This window comes from Lagopus muta, chromosome 9 (assembly GCF_023343835.1).
Source record: "Lagopus muta isolate bLagMut1 chromosome 9, bLagMut1 primary, whole genome shotgun sequence".
Taxonomy (NCBI): domain Eukaryota; kingdom Metazoa; phylum Chordata; class Aves; order Galliformes; family Phasianidae; genus Lagopus; species Lagopus muta.
This window is the reverse complement of record NC_064441.1, coordinates 7,606,425-7,626,007: the sequence shown is the minus strand read 5'-3', so window position 1 is coordinate 7,626,007 and position 19,583 is coordinate 7,606,425. Positions and strand designations below refer to the sequence as shown.

Sequence of the window (19,583 nt, the reverse complement as noted above, 5' to 3'; positions counted from 1 at the left end):
CCCCCCCCCCCCCAAGGAAATGTGCAGTGATACATATATATATATATATATAATTTTATTTTTTTTGTAGTGCAATCATTTAATCCTCTCCATAAAATGACTTCATTTTTGTTTCTATATTACTTTCAGTATTTTTTGCACGGCCTGCTAACAGTGCTCCTGTCTACCCTTGCCCTAAGCACAGGAGAGGAAAGGGGAAGGGAGCTTTGATTGCACATTAAGTAAGTATAGTAAGATTTGTGTGTGAGAGAGAGATGGGGAAGGGTTACCCTGTGTATGTGAAACTGCCCAAACTAGTATTTGTGACATTACACACTCATGGAAAGACCCCAACTTGCACTTTGGAGTTTCAAGTGAAGGAATCTCATTCCAATGGTGAAATAGCAGTGGGAATTCTTTGTTTGAACTGGAGATGGAAAATCAGGTATTGTGAATCCTCATCCTACCTCTGCTGTGTGCAGACTGACAGTGAGATATTCCTATAGCCCTGGTGTCTCGCTATCTTTGAGTAAAGTGGGAGATACTGAATTTCCCTCATACCAATTCTGATGCTGAACTCTAGTGTGGATTCAAAAACTAAAGACCTTTCAGGGGAAAGCAGAGCATTCACCCCCACGTCCCACTGTGCCCTACAAGAGTGTCAGTGGTGGCATCCTATGGAGTAGTCTGGAGCTGAACCAGGGAAGTAGACCGCTACAAAGCTGTCTCATGTCTCCCAGCACACTGACTCACTGCAAAGGTATGGGCTGTTATTACAATTCTCATTCCTACTTTGATTTTGAATTATTACTTTTTTCCAAAATTTCACATTTTTTCCTGTTTGACCAAAGGTTAAGTCACTCCTGCACTATGAATGTCCTGAGGATGGCTAATAACTCCTGGCTGTATGCAGTACGTGAGATTTTCAGCAACCTCACATCCTTGACAGTATTCCCTCTGCTGATTTGGGTATAGCTGGGCAATGGAGTCCTTCATTACTGGAGGTAGTGACAAATTGGTATGCAGGCAATCACCATGATGTCAGTCAAGGCCAGAAAGTAACCAGGCTTGATCCTCTCCTTCTTTCACTGCCTAACACCACCGAATGGAATATCAGACCAATGGTTGTTGTCTGGGCCATAGGTGGCTGCAGCCCAACCCTGTCTGGACATTGGCTTATGTTGCCAGTCACAACAAAGCTGCACGCCTGGTCTTACGTTGTTTGTGTACGTAATGAAAAGCCATTCTTTTATCCATCGTTTTCTTAAGTCTCTGAGATTACAAGCAGGACTGAGTATGAAAAGGCCTTGTTTTTCCTTCCAAAAATACTCAAAGCCTGATTTCTAATATATGTATTATTAGAAATATTTAAGAATAAGGAGAAGAAAAAGAGAGCCAAATTCAGTGTTTGTTCTTGCAGCTAGAGCTGAAATAGCTGCCAACATTTCCTCTCCCCAGCTAAGAATTGGTACAGTTTGTTTCTTACATATTTTCCATTGTGTTGATAATGATGTATTTGTATACTGTGGCTGATGAGAGATAATCAGACAGGGAAAGAGCACAGAATTACCTGTTCTTTTTTCCAGTCAAGATGAATGTATGAAATTATTACAAGAAAAAAAGTGTGCAAATGAGCTTTCTGTAATTCTGATCTGTGTAAAACCACACTTTGTTTGAAATTTATAAAAACTATAACTAGTACAAAACATTGTGGTTGATGTCTCTGTATGAAGCAACAAGTCAAATGAGATTTCTTTCTATTCAGAAGAAACGAGTATTGGAAAAGTCCCATCGACACACCTGGCAAAAGCAAACAACCATGCATTTATCCAACTCAACTTTATGTGTGAATCATAAAAAAAGTTGTTTTAAATTTTCTTAGCCTCTCTCTCTTATTCATGTTCCTGAATTTTTGGGACTGTTAGGAGAGTGCAGAGATTTACCAAGACAGGTCAGAGTTGTGCGTGCTGATGTTTGGGGTCATGAGGCAAGGAATGGGATGATTTTATTGCAAATATCCTCACATTGTCTTCATACCCTTGGCTACCAATGGCTTATTGAGGAGGGCACAAATGTGTATTGTGGATCATGTAGGGGGGCAGGGAAGTACAAATGAGAATGTGGAAACACAATGGAAACACAGAGAACAAAATAAGTTGGAGCTAATTTCAGGCAGCATCCACTTCACTTCATCTGAGTTTTCAAGTCATTGGCCTCACTGTGTTACTGCACTTTAATTCTGGTGTGAGAGAGAGAAGAATCAGGACCACAAGAGTCCCTGCATTTTTTCCTCTTATTCTATGAGTTTATCATCTCTTTTCTACTTCCATTAAGCTTCCAGCTTTATCAGGCCTCATGGTGAGGACATGGGGCTGGAAATCCATCCACACAAACATGCAGGTGAAATGTTCTGCTGCAGATCGCTGGCATGTGGCCACACACAGTGGGACCTGCCTGTGCAACTTTTGTTCTGGCTTGGCACAGTTCACAGAGGATCCTTCATGGAACACAGGTAGGTCATTGCTGTTTGCTGGGGAATATGTTTGGACTCAATGCTAATGGTGAGCCACCTTGGCTGCACCATCCAACAAAGGCTACTAGCAGCCCCAGGAAGAACCAGAGCCTCTTTGAGACTTTGCTTAGTCCTGTCTCACTTTTATCAGGTTTTGAGGAGAAAGCCAGAGAGAACGCCTTTCCTTTCTGTGCCTTAATTTCAGAGGAGGAATTTACCCCAAAGAAACTTTTTTTTTTTTTTCAAAAGAGCATGCGAGAAAGTACTGATTTACAGGTCTTAGCCCTCCAGTGGGGTGCAGCTGCAGTCTCCAAAACTGGAGAAAAGAGCACGAAGTTCTACACGGCCTTACAGAACCCCAGGCTTTGACTGTAGGTAAGAGCTTGTCCTCTGCTGCACAAACCCAGCAGTTCTTTCTGTTTTCACTTTCCTTCTTAACCAGCAGCTATTTCTTTTTGCATTAGTTTATAGATGAGCGCTGGATTCCCCCCTCCCTCCCCACCTCCTTTCCACCCATGTGACTGAGCACTCCCTGAATCAAGTGAAACTTTGCAGTCCCCAGAAAACCTTTATTTCCTTTCTGCTGCACCACAGCGAGAAGCAGCATCTCTTGGCCTCACAGCTGCACTGACCATGGGAAGGAGCAAATCACACCTGGTCTTGCTAGCCTTTGCCTGCGGTGAGTCACGTCTTCCATCCTTTCTCTATGAAAAAAAGGCAGATTTTGCTGCTTTTCTTTCTTCGCGCTTATGAGAGGAGCTAATAGACTGCAAACTGGAAACAGTCTTGCAGCTAGCATTAAAGGTGATTTTAATGAAGCCCCACCAGAAAGAATTAACTGTTTTTTAATTTACATACAATTTAATTTAATTGTAGCTGGTGTAAACTTAATGTAATGTTTTCTCTTGTATTTTGCACTCTGTGGTGACATGAACTCTGTGTGATTGAGTCAGCTCAAAATAGTATTAGAAGCAGGCTTATTTGTATTTGTGTTACTTGTATTTCATGTCCAGCAGAACTGACTGAATGTCTTGAGTGAGATAAGCAAAAAAAACAACACATAAAGAAACGTTGCTTGTTTGTTTGCAAGATGCAGGGTGTGAGGAAAGCAAAAGCAAGGCAGGGGGCTCTGGGAAGTCTGGGAGAAACTGGGACTTACCTAACAACAACCTACATCAAAGTCACCATTTGATCCTTAGTGCTTGTCCCTGAAAATCTGTGGAGTGAGCCTGGTCAAGGATGTGTCTTAGCATGTAAAGTCACTGCACTTGCAGCTGCACAAAATCTACTTGGCCCAGGTGGACAGAGAGTAATTTAATCTGTTTAATGGCTAAGGACTTTTGCTTGCTGGTGGGGTCCTGGGTTTCTGTGGTGTGCTTTGCTATCTGCATGCACAGTTCACACCAGCAATGACTCCTGCCCCTCTCCCAGCTCTGCAGTGGCAGCACGGTGAGCAGGGGAGCAGTGCAGGACTTTACCACACAGAGCTCCAGCCGCATCTGCTCTACTTTATGACACCTGCCCCATAGCCACAGTCTGCTGAAGTGACCCCAAAATGTATGCAGACTTGGAGAAATAACTCAGTGGTCAGCAGGGGTGTCTTTGGCCAGGATGAACTTCTTGCTCAGTTGCTATTTGTTTGTTTTTGATAGTTCCTTCAGTAATTTGTTGTGATCTTTCATTAATGCCACAAACTCTTTCTACTCAGGTAGGGAATTAAAATGAATCAGAGTTTAGGGGAGAAGAGTCTGAAGGGTAGGATGTTTAAGAAACTGCTCTTGTGTTTGAAGTAAACTATATTAGAGAGAACCAAAGCCTCTCAGAATATCTTAGTGCTTTTCCTGTTCCTCGAGAGCTCAAATCAAAGCAGCCAGAACTGGCAAGAGTCTTTTCTGTAGGAGCTAGGTCAGGTTTTTGTGTCTGTAACTAGCACAGAATCTGTCATCCAAACAGGCATTTTTTCTGGGCAGCATAAAGCAGAACAAACTGTGGGTGTGTGGTTAGGCGAGAAGGGTCAGAAATCCCCAGCAAGAGGTTCTTCCATCCTCTGCATCATGGGCTGCCAGGCTGAGACATTTTACAGCCAGATCAAGACCCTTCCACCTTAGTTCCTTTGAACAGATGAACTGTGTGCCTCTGCCGGTGTTGGTTCTCACTGGAGAGTCAGCAGAGCTCAGCACTGCTCTTCTGCTCCCTTGTAAGGAGCTGTAGGATATCACAAGGCCTCCCCTCGGCCCCCTTCTCTGGGCTGAAAGAACGAAGTGACCTTATATAACTTTCCCTCTAGACCCTTCATCATCCTTCTTGTCCTCCTCTTGATGCTATTGGATGGAGGGAAAACCTGAAACTTACTCTGTCAGAATGCATGGACTTTGGATCCAGACCCATTAGGGATGGCAAATTTCTCAGAGAAAAAAGAAATGGAAGCTAACTGCAGGATGCAGAGCTGCAATTTGCTGTTGCTTTGTGGCTGCTTTTGATGGCCAAGACCACTGGGTTGGCAGAGATCAATCTTTACTCATCCCTGGGAAGACTTTCTGAGATCAGTGGCCAAATGTGTTTTGAAATGACCCAAACCAACAGGTTTGGAAACATGGGCATGGCCCAACAGGGGGCCCAAAATGCTGGGGACAGCTAAGCTGGAGGATACTGGCAAGTCACCTGGAGGGTACGAGCCAAGGCCATCCAAGAGGTGTTTCAGTGACCACATTGTGCTGATTATTTTTCTGATGAAATGACCTTCTGGGGAAAATGAAATTCCATTTCAAAACTATGGACAACATCCAAGTGAAAAGGGAAATGATGTTTCTTTCCATGCCCATAAATTTTTGTGTTACGTAGTCAATAACCAAAACCAATCCATTAAGTAAAAACTGAGAAGTGCTGACTGCTTAAGGCTTACATAAATTCAAGTATGAATTGTTTCACAAACATACATGGCTAAAAAAAAAAGAGTGAAAATTGCAGCTTCTTCTTTCTTTTTCTATTGTGTTACACAGCAACTGCTCTGATTTTCCACTGGTCTGATTGAGATGAACATACAGAGGAGAAGTTACTTGCTTCTCAACTTCGACAGCAGGTGTGGTAAAGGCAAGAAAAAAGAGAGAAAATGAACTAAAATATGATACTAATTACAGCACTTTCAGTTCCTTCTGATAAAATGTCATAGCAGAGGGATCTGTCCTTATTTTTGTGACTTTTCAATTGCACAAACTTGTATCTCTCTGATGATAACAGCTACATTTGCAGTCATGTGTGTGCAGTTCAGTACGGAGGTGAAACCAAGCAAGTTTAGGCAAGTTTAGGAATATGGAGCACATCCCTCCACTTCTCCTCTATCACAGTCATTTCTAAGGGAAAATCAGACTTTTGGATTCTTCCTGTCTACAGACTGGAGAATTCATCTCTGTCCACCAGCTAATTTAGTCAGTAAAGCGTTTAACTACATGTAAAGCCTCATGTACATCAAAGAATACATTTATGTCTGTGACTTGTGGCTTTTAGCTTGGTCTTGTCTTTACAGTGCCTTCTTGCATACTCACAATCAAAGATTTAAGTTGAACAATTGTGAACTTCATCTCTTTTTACAGTGTGCATTATCCCCCGTGTCCTCCCTTTGTTACTTACACATAGGAACTACATCTTTTCCATTTTGCAAGGAGTACATTTCTGTAAATGTTACAAAATGCCGGTGTGATTTTTGTGCTGTATTTTTAGATGCGGTTCAAAAAACCCCTGAAAGCTGTACCCTCAGATTTGTTTCTCATTGCCGAAAAAGCATTACTAAGAGGGCCCATCTTTCCCTGGGTATCTCCCATGAGGAAGAACTTGAGGGGTCAGGCTGCCGTATCTACATCAGCAGCACAAACAAATTCCTGGAATTTCTGCCTCCCAGTCTGTTCTGAATCATCATACGACCACTACGTTTCCTCACTTCTTTCACATACAAAAATTGTTCCCTTTCCCCACGCTTTGTTTGTGACTAACCAACCACCTCTTCACTTGTTATGCTTGGATTTCATTTTAACAGCAGCCCACAGTGGAACAAGTTGTTCCTTATACCTTGATAATTTACTCCCAGCAGATCTTGCTGCACTGTTGTCTGCAAGGGAATTCATGTACAGTGTAGAGATTGTGCAAGATCTATTCACATCTCTATAGCATCCGCTGTCTTGTTCAGCAGTCAGTGCAGCATGTGGGGAGTAAGGAGCCAACGTGCTGCCTCTGCAGTGGATATATTCAGAGGTGTGAAGACTGGGGAAGCAGTGCAAAATTATGTCTGCTTGTGCTCTCCTATCATGACATTAAGCCAAAGGAAGAATAAAGTCATGATAACAAAATGGGAGCAGTTGTGTTGCAAATATCAACAAGAACGTTAAATGCAATGGTTTTAGACTACTGACTTTTCATTTCTTTGCAGCATTTTCTTCCTGCTGTGCTGAAGTGGCCCTGGGTGTCAAGCTGTCTCCACAAACCACGTCCTTCCACCATACCATCACTTCTGCTCTGCCACTTTCTGTTTATCGTTCACCACCCCATCAAAGCACTGCAGTTCAACCTAACATCACAGGCTCCATAAACCATACAACTACTCTGCAGACAACAGACCAACGCTGGGTAACAACAGCACCAGCCTCTCATATGACAGCCCAGGCAGGAGCAAATATCAGCAAAGCGTATGGCCAGACATCGTCCACAGCAGTAACCTCAACTGCAGCAAACACAGCTGCATCTGGCCAGGCTACAACCCAGGCAATGGAAACAGTTACACCAGCTGTGAAGAACACAACTGTGTCCCCAGACAGCCAAATCACAACCCATGTGGACACAGTTACAAACACAACCATAGAGAGTACAACATCAAAGACACAAACAACAACTGCTGCCATATATACTACAGCCACTGATAACAGTACTGCAAATCCCACCACAAGCTCAATTAATCACACAACTTCTGGAAGTCCAACAGCCACAGCCATGACCAACGCAACCACCACTCATCAGGGGACTCATACAACCATCCCATCTACTACAATGATGGTGAGACCCACTCTGGCACCACAGCCTTCTCCCATCCCCACTGGCACATACACCATTTTCAGCAGCAACAAGACCTGCATCAAAGCAGTGATGGGTTTGCAGCTGATGGCTCTAAGCACACAGAAGGTGAGGTGAAAGCACTACGAGGCTAAGCCTTATAAAGACTACTTCATTTGCTGGAATGTATTCTATTCCTTTAAAAGCAATTTGCAGAAATTAAGTTGTATGATAAAAATAACTGGTTTGTTGTGAGTCTGAAGCCTTTTTTTGTGACACAGCATCTCAACTGCTGTACTTTGGTTCGTATAATTATGTTATATACTTTCTTATTTCAGCAATATATCCATGGCAGCAATATTTGGGAGGGCAGATTGGCTCCAGTGTTACTTCTCTTTCCCAGAATGGGAGATTAGTTAAAATCTGAAGTGACATCAGTGAAGGGTTTAAAATAGCAAGTTTCAGTGGGAGAAATAAATTATCAGCTCACAGACTTGTTTGGATTCAGAGATGAGTTGTCTCAGTGCTGAAAAATGAGGTTTTGGGAGCATCATGTCAGCCAGCTGGATCAGTACAGGGGTTCTGGGAAACTGCTACCCTCTCTTGGCATTGATCCATGGCGAATGATTCAGCAAAAGATGTAAAAACCCTGAAATTGTGATGATGGCCTTCCCAATAATGGTTCTGTAACCTCCATTAATATAGCCATTGGGCATTGGTCTGTTAATCCAACCACATAATTAAACTCCAAACATATTAACCTGCATGTTTCATATTAAGTTTTCCCCCTCCACTTCATAAATAGCCCCACAATGTCCTCATTTCTCCACAGAAGCAGATGGAGTACCTGACCGTCAACCCCAACGCCACCCAGATATCTGGAAGCTGTGGGATGGTGCAGTCTGTGCTGAACATCACTTTCATTGGAGGATTTATAAGCTTCGTCTTTGTAAAGGTAACTGTATTTAGTGGGAACAAGGTTTAGGTCTGGGGAACGGGAACCCAGGCTGCCCCTGATCCACTTCCAGCCAAACCAGTGATGTGCAGCGTGCTGTGGAAAGGGGCATTTCATCCATCTCGGTGCTAGTTGTCCTGTCCTTCCCAAGAGCCTGGATTTACAGAACCACGATTAATTCAGTCCAGGAGAGACTGTAGGCCACCTGGCCCAGTCCCCAGCTCAGAGGAGGGCTACTTTCAGTGTTTCATCCCATCTTGTCTATTGGAACTCTGAATTTTGAAGGGTTCATACGTGTAATAAAGGATAAATACAGTGCCCTTGGATCCTTTGCCTAAATGTTCTGCCAAACTAGCAGCACAAAATATAGATTAGTGCTAAGCAAAAACTGCACCTCATATTTACAGAGGTAAAATCTAACTGGGGGGGGGGAAGGCCACGTCTGCTGCTTGCATTGGAGTGCGACAGGGAATTGGGCCTGGGCTGGAGCTACTGTGCAGAAGCAAGGTGTGTGTGCTGGAAGCTCTGAGTCATGCTGTCACGTTGTCCTTATGAAATGGTATCTCTGAGACAACCTGGATGTATGTGGAATTAGTCATTTGCTTCCCATAAATGCTGCCCAGGCAAAAGTTGAATGTGGTTGTTAAATCCAGAGGGCAGCCTATGAAGGTGTACGTACCCAGAAGTCACAGCCAGTCCAGAGCCCAGAGGGCTTAATTTCTTCTAATTTCTGATTAGAAGAAGATTCCAAACAACTGAACTGCAACAACAAATTTGTAGATAAGTGCCCTTAAAATGCACCAGTCCGGGGAAACTTACAAATATACACAGAAACTTGAGCAAGAGATAGGCCTATGCTTTCCTAGTATGAAAATTAGTGTTTATTTTGATGGGATGTGTATTGATACCACATTTCCAGCTCAAACTACATCGCATGCAGACAGGTCTTCAACGTAACCTACCATGAGTGTTGCTGATATTAAAACTACAGGAGAAAACTGCCAGAGGTCAGTCATGCTGCAAGAGGCAACAGTAAATTTTATCACAGCTGAATACTTGGTCATTCATGCTTGGGAAAGCTTTCAATCAGTAATTGTCTTGATTTTTGTTGATGACTGAAAGACATCTAAAACGTACAAAGGAAAGTTCTGTTTTTGAACAAAGGATCAGTTCACACCATGAGTGTTTGGTTTAGAAGTGTGCTTTCTGCAACAAGGGTGGCGTTCTCTGTGTTATGAAGATCCTTAGAAAAAGTCCAGTGATTCAAGTACCCATAAAAGTACCAGCTCACAGCAGAGCTAAGGAGAGTGATGGGAACCTTTTGACCTCTCTTGTCCTGAAAAAGATGGTTACTGGCACAGCATTATGCAATCCACCCAAGATAAGTCTCAAGAGAGCAGCAGGGCACGGCTTAAGCTTTCTTTGAAAGGCAAGTTATTAAGAAATCGTTCTGCTGCTGTTACTGATGTGTTTGGCCTCTCCAGCTTCTGCAGTGCTGACTTTGAACCAGGAGTGCTATAGAGGTGGCACTTGTGATTTGCAGGGGTGAAGGTGGAGCTGGGCCAGGGGCTGTGGTGTGGCCGTAGGGAGGTGGGAAGCTCGGTATTCACTGCTGCCAGGTGCCTTTGGCAAAGAACTTGACAAAGGGAAGTTTCATAACCAACCCACAGTACATGAAGTAGGAACAGGCATTCATCCTGAGCAAAGTCAATAACTCTGTCCAAACAGAAGATAATGCTGCTGCCAAAAAAATGTGCTATTTGACCTATTTATGTCTTTAAGTAGGATAATGCTGAGAACCATTTTATTTCTTAAACTTCTTTCACAATCTACCCTACCAGCATTAAAACTGCAGGACATTAAATGCGAGTGCACAGAAGAGATTCATGTTTGCTACTACTTGGCCACCAGCTGCAGTCACCAATCCCTATGTGCTCAGAGCTGGAATTAAAACCAATAACAGGGAAGCTACGTAGAGACTCTCAGCATGCTTCAGTGCTGCTAGGAGTGAAAAGTCCCTGGGGCTTTCTGTCATGCTTTGGCTGCCCTGGGCAGGAGAGTGTTCAGTTTGCACCAGGGTTTTGGAGCATGGATGGGCAAAGTCCAGCTGGAAATTTTGTTTTGTGCTGTAGTACCAGGTGCTTTCCTTGTTGGCAGACTGTAGGCGTATGAAATAAAGCCAGCCAGCACCAACAGGGTAGAACATAACAGTTATTTCTTCCCTATATAGACAATCAAGGTTGCTGTTTCCTCATTTGTAGTGATTTCTGTTCGTAGACAAAGTAGAAAACAAGCAGTACGTCTGTGAAGGGCTCCTGTCTCTGCTGGTTGCTGCCCTCTTCTGGTTCAAAGCAATGATAAACAGAAGCATGGCTGCTTTCTGCAGTTTGCTCACATAAAGGCCATCGATGCATAAACTGCACAGCAGTGCTGGAGTCCTGGGTACTTTAAAATATGTCACCATGGGTTCTGCAAGCAGTCAGCCTGCAGGTCAGCAGGGATCAATTAACTGCAGGATTACCAATGCAAGCATTGCTGGGACCCTCAATGAAAGCAAACCCAGTGGATAAAAATAAAATGCCTTATGCAATATATAACACTTGCTTAACCCCCTCCTACTTTTGGTTACCACAAGTCACACAAATGTCTAGCTTGAGCAATGTGTGCAAAAGCACATCTGCATGTCTGGTTTCACTGCACTGAGCAAAACTGGTGAAGTATCCGAGATCACAGCGTTATGCTGGCGACTTGTCTACTAATGATTTGGAAAAGAAAATGCAATACATCCAGGCAAGTTGGTTCATAAGTCTTCAAGGTGATGCTTTGAAAAGTTTTTCTTTGAGAACCTATTTTGCAAGCATTTTGCTGTGGTGAACTTTATTTTTTTCTACAAATATAGGGATGTAGTAGGAATAAAGATGCATCATCTTTTGCAGAAAGATCCAACATACTATGTCAGTACAATTGAGGCTGAATTACAGTTACCTTCTGAAGGTCAGTGCTTTTATATTTAATGTTCACTGTGTTAAATTGCTATCAAACAGTTCTGGGTGTGGGATAGACTTTCACATTTTAAAACTCTGAATGCTGCAAATTATGTATTCGTTAGGCTTTCAACGTGTCATTCACCTAAATGTCATGGCATGAAAGTGGAAAAGAGGTGACCAAGCTGTAGTTTCATTATTTTCTTTTAATTTCCCTTTCACCTTCAAAAACTCTCCCTTTGCTTTCACCACTCCTTCAGAATAAAATTTAAGATCAAAAATGCCAAAATACCAGTTTTGCTAAATGGAATTGCAGCAAACACAAGCTGATCAGCCTGATCTTCAGTTTTGAAGTTTTCACATGGACTGTCAGTCCTCCACAGTGGTGCTGGTGAGAGACACTGCGTGTTGTTCCTGCCTCTCTGCTAGATGTTGCTGTTGTCCACAAGCAGCACTGTTGCAATGAACGCCCTGCATCTTTTTCAGACCCAAGCTTGGCTGAGTCGTCCATTGGTAATTGAAGCACTCATTTAAACACAAACAAAATTAACTGATATATTACAGGGAAAACATCTGTGCTTTCGTAACAACTGTGACACTGCTTCTGAACCTCCATTTATCTCAGGAAGATTCTGGTTGTGCAGCATTATTTTGGATGCCCATTTATCACTATCTCTGTCTTTATGACCTCCAGGTATACTTTATTACATAGCCATACGCCAGCAGCATTTTACAGCAAAGCTGGGGAATTCCTTTAAGTGTGCCAGCAAGCAAACCTTTGGCTTGGAGAGAACCTACCAGCTATTCATTGTTAACATGCAGCTGCAGGCCTTTGATATTGTTGGCAACCAGTTTGGAAAAGGTAAGTAATGTGGAAATATTTTCCACCCTTCTGAGATCTAATTGTCAGCAGTCCAGTAGGCCGAGGTATCTCCTTCTGCTAGATGTTAACCATGCAGACTTCTTGCCAGATACTGCATCCTGCCTGCTGCTGTAGTTTCACTCTCTTCCCAATAATTTTCAACACTGTGCTAATACCCATGGCAAAGCATCTTTCCCTCCTGAATTTAATAACTTCCATTTCCCATTTTCATTAAAAATATTCAGCTGGACAGCCTCCATTTTATTTCTCTCCCCTCTTTTTTCCCAGGTGAGGTGTGCTCACCACCATTTCATTGGCTTTTCCCAGCCCCTTATACATAATACAGATCAGTTCAAGGTCACTGCCCTCAATATCTTTAGCAATTTTGAAAAGCTTTCGACAGCCCATGACATCCCACAGCTGCAGCAGTGAAACTGCCAATTAGTAAGGGATATTTGTCAATGCAGGATGATACTTGCAGAGCAGCTGTATCTAGAAATGATGAAATGTGCCCCAGAGGAGGATCACAACTGTCACACTTAGTTTCAGAATTAAGATATGATGTCTGGGTTTTGAGTATACACAACCATGTAGCTTAGCACTACCTGCTGCAAAGACAGAGAAGACCAGTACTGGACTTTAGGATCCCTGCACTGCCCGTGCTGGGAGAATGTACTGGGGATCCTCCCAGCTTCATTCCTATGCCCGCACCTGAATTTCCTTCTACAGAGAAATGAGGCATTGCCATCCATGTTTCTTGTTGGGATGCAGCCGGGAACTGGATGGGGTGTGGAGTCCAGGACCGTTGGGTGACCTTGGAAATCCCCACGTCTCACAGTATGGGTACTCTGTTCACTGCCTTACTTTTAGGAGGTTCATGAAAAATTCTACACAGAAGAGAGATGGTCTCAGCGGTGCCCTGAGTTCTCCTTCAAACAGATCACGTTTCTGCGACTTCTGCTCAGGGTATTTCCATACAGGAACTCATGTGGGCAGATGATTTTTATCAGCAGTCCAGCCCTCTACATGCACTAATAACACGTTCCCTTCTTCTGCCATCTGACTTTCTGAATGATTACAAAATACAGCTTCTGCTTTCTTCTTAATTTAGATTTGTCTTTTGACTTAGTTTGGCTCTATCTGACTTGTTCTTCTATTGTTAGTTTAAAATTTTGGTTTCTTATTCCAGAAGGAATATAATGGGAAGCTACATCTGGAACTGTTTTAAGACATGGAAGCTTTTTTTTATAAACTTTCTTTAGGTTCTTAAAAGCCCCACTGAGAATCCAGTCTGTGCTCTCAGGCTTCTGAAGACTTTTTAACAGAAGAAAGCTGAGCTGGAACAACTCATAGAACCCCATCTGGTCCCACATTCCCATTTGAATGTGCACAATGAATTAGTTCAGATATGGCTTCTTGTGGCCTCACCTCTAGCAGAGACAGCTTAGAAATACTCTCTGTTTTCAGGGACGGGCTAACCTCTGCTAGCCAGTGCCATGTGCAAAATTAAACTAGTTTTGCTCTTAATTAAAAGGGCTGAGAATGCAGATACCATCCCTGAAATAATTCTCCAGCAGCCATGAAATAGTTATGAAGCTGTTACCTACATCTGCTGTGTATAAAGATTTTGAAAGACTAAATTCCCAGTAAAGGAATAGTTCCATAAAATAAGCACATCACCAGCCTCCTCCCTGTTGGTTTCTTGGGACTTCTGTTTATCCCTTATATTTGCTTATAAGGGGAAGAAAAAGAAAGCAATAATGATCATTGGTTTCAAGATCCTTATAATTTTGTATAGGTTACAGCAGCATTACATCAACAGCTTGGCCTGTTTGACTCTGAGAAGCTGTAAAAATGTCTTCCGAACTCTATTTCCTTTTTACTGGGCAGAAACAATTAGAAGCCACAAAGCAGTAATTTTTATCCATCCAAGATGTGTCTTGCTCATTATTTTCAGACTTGCACACTGTAGCATCATGCTCCACATCTGCTACGAGCAAGAAAGCCTCCTACTGTGTATGTACCCATCTTGGCAGTAGAACAATTACTGTGGGTATGAAAAAGTCACTCTCCAGAGAAGCATGAAGCTATTCACAGGCCAAGTATTGTTTTCTTGGGATAAGATTCATCAAGATAAAATCATGTTAAGTGTAGTTTAGAATAAGAAGAAAGGTCTTGAGAACCTCTGGCTTTTATTTGCTGATGTTTTAGAATATGGATCCATAGTCTAGAAATACGTTTTTCTACTCTAATGCATTATCTGATCTTTTTTCTATTTTCAGAAGAAGAATGTTTTCTTGATAAAACCACAAAAGCAGTTCCCATCGTCGTGGGCCTGAGCATCCTGGGACTGTTGGTCATTGTGTTTGTCACGTTTCTGATTTCCAGAAAAAAGCCCCACAGAGGATACGAACGTATCTGAGGTGCTCTTGTACTTCCAAAGAAGGGGAATCACATGAGTTTTTGCTTTTACCTGGCAGCTTTGCTGCTCTGGAGTTGTATTTTTAAGTGAAATGACACCATGTGTTTAAAGCTAATGCATGTTTCTGGAAGCAATTTCTGTAAGGTGGGAAGGAAATGATTTATACCGTCTATTTTTAGGCTGTTCTTAGCAACTTATTTAGATGGGGTCCAGAGGATCAAAGTTAGAAGCCTAAATTCTTTGTATCATCAAAAAAGAGGCAATTCAGACCACCTCAGTCAGATGCTTAAAAATAGCTTAAAGCAGGCAGCATCATTATCATTATCATCATTACCCCCCATAAAAACTGTATGATTTTTCTAAAAAAGCATTAAGAAAAATCAATTTCTTTAAGATGCCATTCATATTTATTAGGAGAGTTGAGTCCGCAATACGACCTTCAGGTGAGTAGAGCAGAGGTCCACAGCAACAGGCAACCCTGTTAAATCAGAGCAAGTCCTACAGAAGCACTGTTTTTTTGCTAAAGATTTGGGGCAAGTATAAGAATGACTTTGATGGATAAGCAAATTCCCTTCAGTCCTTTTAAACACCAGGCTTACATTTAGTAACTTACTGTTTCCTACTGAGTCTTTTGGAGGGACACAGTGGTAATACCCTACTCTCACTCTGGAGGCAGTATTTTTATTAATTTTCTAGCCTCTAGTGACTCTGTATGCAGATAAAATGACTCAGCAGGGTCAGACAGGGTCTGCCTGAGCAATGCATGCAAAAATTTCTGCTCATCATTGCCTGTCTCAGCCTCTCTGCAATGATGTCTGACCTTCTTGCCAATAATTCTTGAACTGCAGCCTCACAACACATGGCATATGAGAGCAATCTGACACTGCTGAGTTTATCCTGCACTATTACTCTGTTAGCTGCACCATTCAGCAGCTGATGACAGGCAGCTGAGATGTCTGTGCAGAACTGGGAGGGTGTTTGGAGTCAGTAACTCCACTCATCCACACAAGGCCAAGACATTCTATTTACCAATTGGTGCTCAAGATGCAGCATCCCTTTGCCATGTGTTCGCAGCACGAGGTGGAGAAAGCTGACCTGAGGCTCTGAAAGCACTGTGATAAGTGGACCTGTGCTAAGGATGCTGCTGTGATAGATAGGGACTGGGGTGAAACTGCTTGCTAGATTCACGGAGCCTATTATTTTGTAGTCTTACAAGAGCTTATGCATCACCTGCTTCCTTTACAGACATGGACCTGTTGTAGTGTTCACCACTGAACTTGGTAACTGTCACCTCAGTGGGATGACAGTACTGTGATGTCTCTCTTAATGTGGGAAGATACTGAAGTAGCCAGCACTGTAGCAGACCTGCACAAGGTCCTTGAGTAAATGGAAATCCAGTGAAGCTGTCTGCTTAAGGTGTCTGTGGAACTGAAAGCCTGCACAGGCTTTGGATAAACTCTGCCCAGAAGTTAATGCTATCCACCACACTTGCAGCTGAGCAGCTGGATTTTCATATGGAAACAGTCTAGAGTTGCTTTAAAGTATTTGCAACACTTTGTAGTCTGCTTCCTGCTAAGCAAATGTGAAGGCGTGTAAGCAGTAATTGCTATTGAGAGTAATTAAGTTTAGCTAATTTTCTTTGTTGAAAAAAGAAAAATCTCCTTGTCATAAAAGGTTACAAAGATAAACATATGCACAAATATGCAAGTACACACACCACCATCAAATCCGCTCACTGCAGGAAACTACATGAAATTGATAAGATTTATATGTAAAAACATTTATTGAAGAGAAAACAATATTATGTAAGAGCTCATTTTCCCCTTGGGGTTTAGGGCAGTAGCTTAATGTTACCAATAAATATTTTGCCTGGATAGGACTTAGGAGTGGCATCAGTTAAACAAAAGAAAGACTGAAGCTATCTGCAAAAATGTCTTGCTGTTAGCTTTATTTGGAAATAAACATAATATAAATGCTGGAAGATCATTTGATTTCCATTAAGTAATGACCCAAATCCTGAGCAGTTATGAATGACAGTGGATTTTCACTGGCTAAAACTGATGTCAGTACCTTGTGAGTCTGATTTGCCTGCAGTATTTTTTAAAACCACTTTTGGTATTTTACCAGTGTTTAACCATCAAGAGAGTTCAGTTACTTAAATCCCTCCATTCTGTGAATTTCTAGAAGATTCTGGTCCGTGCCAAGCAGGAAACACAACACCCTTCAATAGCACCATAACATGGGGCTCTGGCAGTAATCCTCATTTTCCAGCAATGTTCCAGTTTAGTTTCAATGAACTCATAACCAAGAAAGATAAAGACAATTTGGAATCACTTTTGCACTTGGAGAAGCCAAAGACAGAACTTAAAACCAGCTGTGAACAAGGGAGGCAGCTGAATATAATCATAAGGTAAAGCAGCATGCAGTTATGATCAGTTGAATGCTCCATTATTTCAAAGGTTGTTTTGTGAAAGGCTCCAGCAGCAATAATATCACTTAGCAAACTTTATTAAGCTCATTTTCCCCCTCCCACCTTTTCCTGCTGTTAGTGGACATGCAGCCCACTGCCCTTGTTCAGGCCCTAGCTCTCAGGGTGTTCTTCCTGTTCATGGTTCATCCCACATGAAAATCTGATGGTTAATGAGAGACCTGGGTGGTGGAAATGAGTCCTTGTCTGTAAGAACTGCAGCCGTGAAAGGTCTGGGGAGTCGTGAGCCTGCTGCTTGTGCTTCTTTTCAGGAAAACCATTGGTACAAAGTAAAACGTCTGCTGCTGCCCGCCTGGTCAGGAAGTGGAGCTGTGGGCTATTGCTGAGTTATTTGTTTTTGTGTAGAAAGCAGGATTTTTTTTAATACTATATTAAAGCACTCACTTTTTTTTTTTTTTTTTAATAAACTGTGTGATGTTTAAGCAGCAGGAAACAGTAAATATGTGGAAGTGCTTCCAATTGAAAATGAGCCCATGCCTGCAGTTCTGATGCTGCTGTCCCAAGCTGTTATATGTGGACATTTGAATAACAACTGTCACCTAAAAAGCTCAGCTCCACACATGATCTGACCCTAAGCTAATCCAAGTGGTGGTCAATAGACATCTTTCCCGTTAAAAACTAAGTCCTATTTCACATGGCCTTTGGATTTTTGGGTTGTTTTATCTGTATGGTTTATTACTTTAATTAAATATAGGATTTTCTTGTTATGTTCTATACTGGAAAAGCTCTTTATATTAATATTCAGTCTTTTAACATTTGCTATCAAAATGGGGCTTGAAAATTGTTCTTAATGATGATTGATAATTCTGTATTTAATCTTGTCACACCCTCTGGCAGCTTTACCAGTGATGCAGAGTTAATGCTTTTCTCTCACCCCATTTTATCACTAGAATGAATCAAACTATTCATACTGAACAATGTTTAGATTAATGTTAAACTGATTAATTCTTATGCAATATATCACTATTTGTTTGCTGTTTTTTGGAAGCTGTATATAATCTTCTCTGGGCTTGCGCTAAGTGGCAAAGGCAAAACAATTGGAAATGATCATGACGTGCTGCTATTTACTTGCAAGAAGAGTGAAGAACACAGTGAAGCAGAAGTTAGGAGGTGAGCACATCCCTGTAGCTCAGGGTATCCCATTATACGATGTCATATTTAGGCAAATACCCAACGAGTTTATAAAGTAAGATTTAATTTTTTTTAGTCCTTTGCGGTTCTCTGACAGACAAAAAAAAGTCCAAATTAGAAAACAGCTGTTAGTTCCAGTAACCAGGGAGATGTAGATTAACTTCTTAAGTGTATGGAATTGGTTTGGTTGATCACTTTTAGCTTGCTCTAATAGATGGTTGCTAAAAATTACTTTGTTATGAAAAGGAATGCATGCCCTTTATTTTTCTATTATTGGTGTTTCTGTAATAAAGATTGTATTTAGTCATTAAAGTGTGCATTGCTGTGCAGTTGTTTTCTCTCGAGTGCTGTTTCACCTAAACATTTTAAAATACAAACACCATCTGTAGCAATCAGACAGGATTGTTTGGGCTTGCAACACAAGCCACAGTCACAGATATACTCATGTCCTTGCTGTAACTGACAGTGATGTTTTTTTCCAGCCTGAGCATTTCCTCTTACATTTCCATCTTTGTTTCATCAGCATTTAGGAAAAAAAAAAGATAAAAAGGAGTAGTGAAAATAGTATGAGGTTTTCTGTTCATCTCCCCACAACTTCCTTGAGTTTCTTTATGTCTACTTCTGTTTCCTATTTGTCCAATAAACGCAGACCATAACTCACAGCAGAGGTAATGGATGTTTGTTACTTTGTACTTAAACCTCTTTCTCAGATAATAATCTCAGGCATTATGATGAGATTCTTTGGAGGAGAGTGCATCCTTTATTGTGCAGTTATGGAAAACACAGGAAAATGGAAAATACTTGGAAAATTCCAGAAGTAAACTCCAGAATTCAACAGTTTCTATGTCACTCAAAGGAATTTCTGAAGGAACTTGACTTTGCTGTGACTTTGCTGTTTCTCACGTCAGCACACAATAGCCAGCTTAAAATAGAACAACCATAAGGCAACTGCGTGTGGTAAACTGTTCAATAGAAGGGGACACACACAGGTTCTTCAGATTTATCTTCGAAGGTTTCACAATGAAACATGAAATGAAGCTTGGCTAATGAGTGCAGCCAGACCCCATCGGGGGTGCAGTTCGTGCAGCATCTCACTGCTGGGAGGCTGCATGATGCGGCTGGGCTGGCTCAGAGGGTGGGCAGAGAGATGGGGAAATGGGATCCCACCTTCCCTGTGGGGATAAGGCTCAGAAGGGGCTGTTTGAGTCTCATA

At 41.9% G+C, this 19,583-nt stretch overlaps 1 protein-coding gene across 2 annotated transcripts; it reads left to right on the top strand.

The window, feature by feature from the left end:
- The first annotated feature begins 11 nt into the window (after positions 1-11).
- On the top strand, positions 12-18,699 carry LAMP3 (lysosomal associated membrane protein 3). 2 transcript variants are annotated; one of them, XM_048954472.1, is made up of 6 exons: positions 12-3,170; positions 6,912-7,657; positions 8,364-8,483; positions 11,420-11,477; positions 12,162-12,329; positions 14,612-18,699. In XM_048954472.1, the coding sequence occupies exons 1-6, from the start codon at positions 3,125-3,127 to the stop codon at positions 14,749-14,751; spliced, it is 1,278 nt and encodes a 425-aa protein (XP_048810429.1). In that variant the 5' UTR covers positions 12-3,124; the 3' UTR covers positions 14,752-18,699. The 2 variants fall into 2 exon arrangements, with proteins under 2 accessions (XP_048810429.1, XP_048810428.1); XM_048954471.1 differs by having other exon boundaries at positions 8,361-8,483.
- Positions 18,700-19,583: the final 884 nt, after the last annotated feature.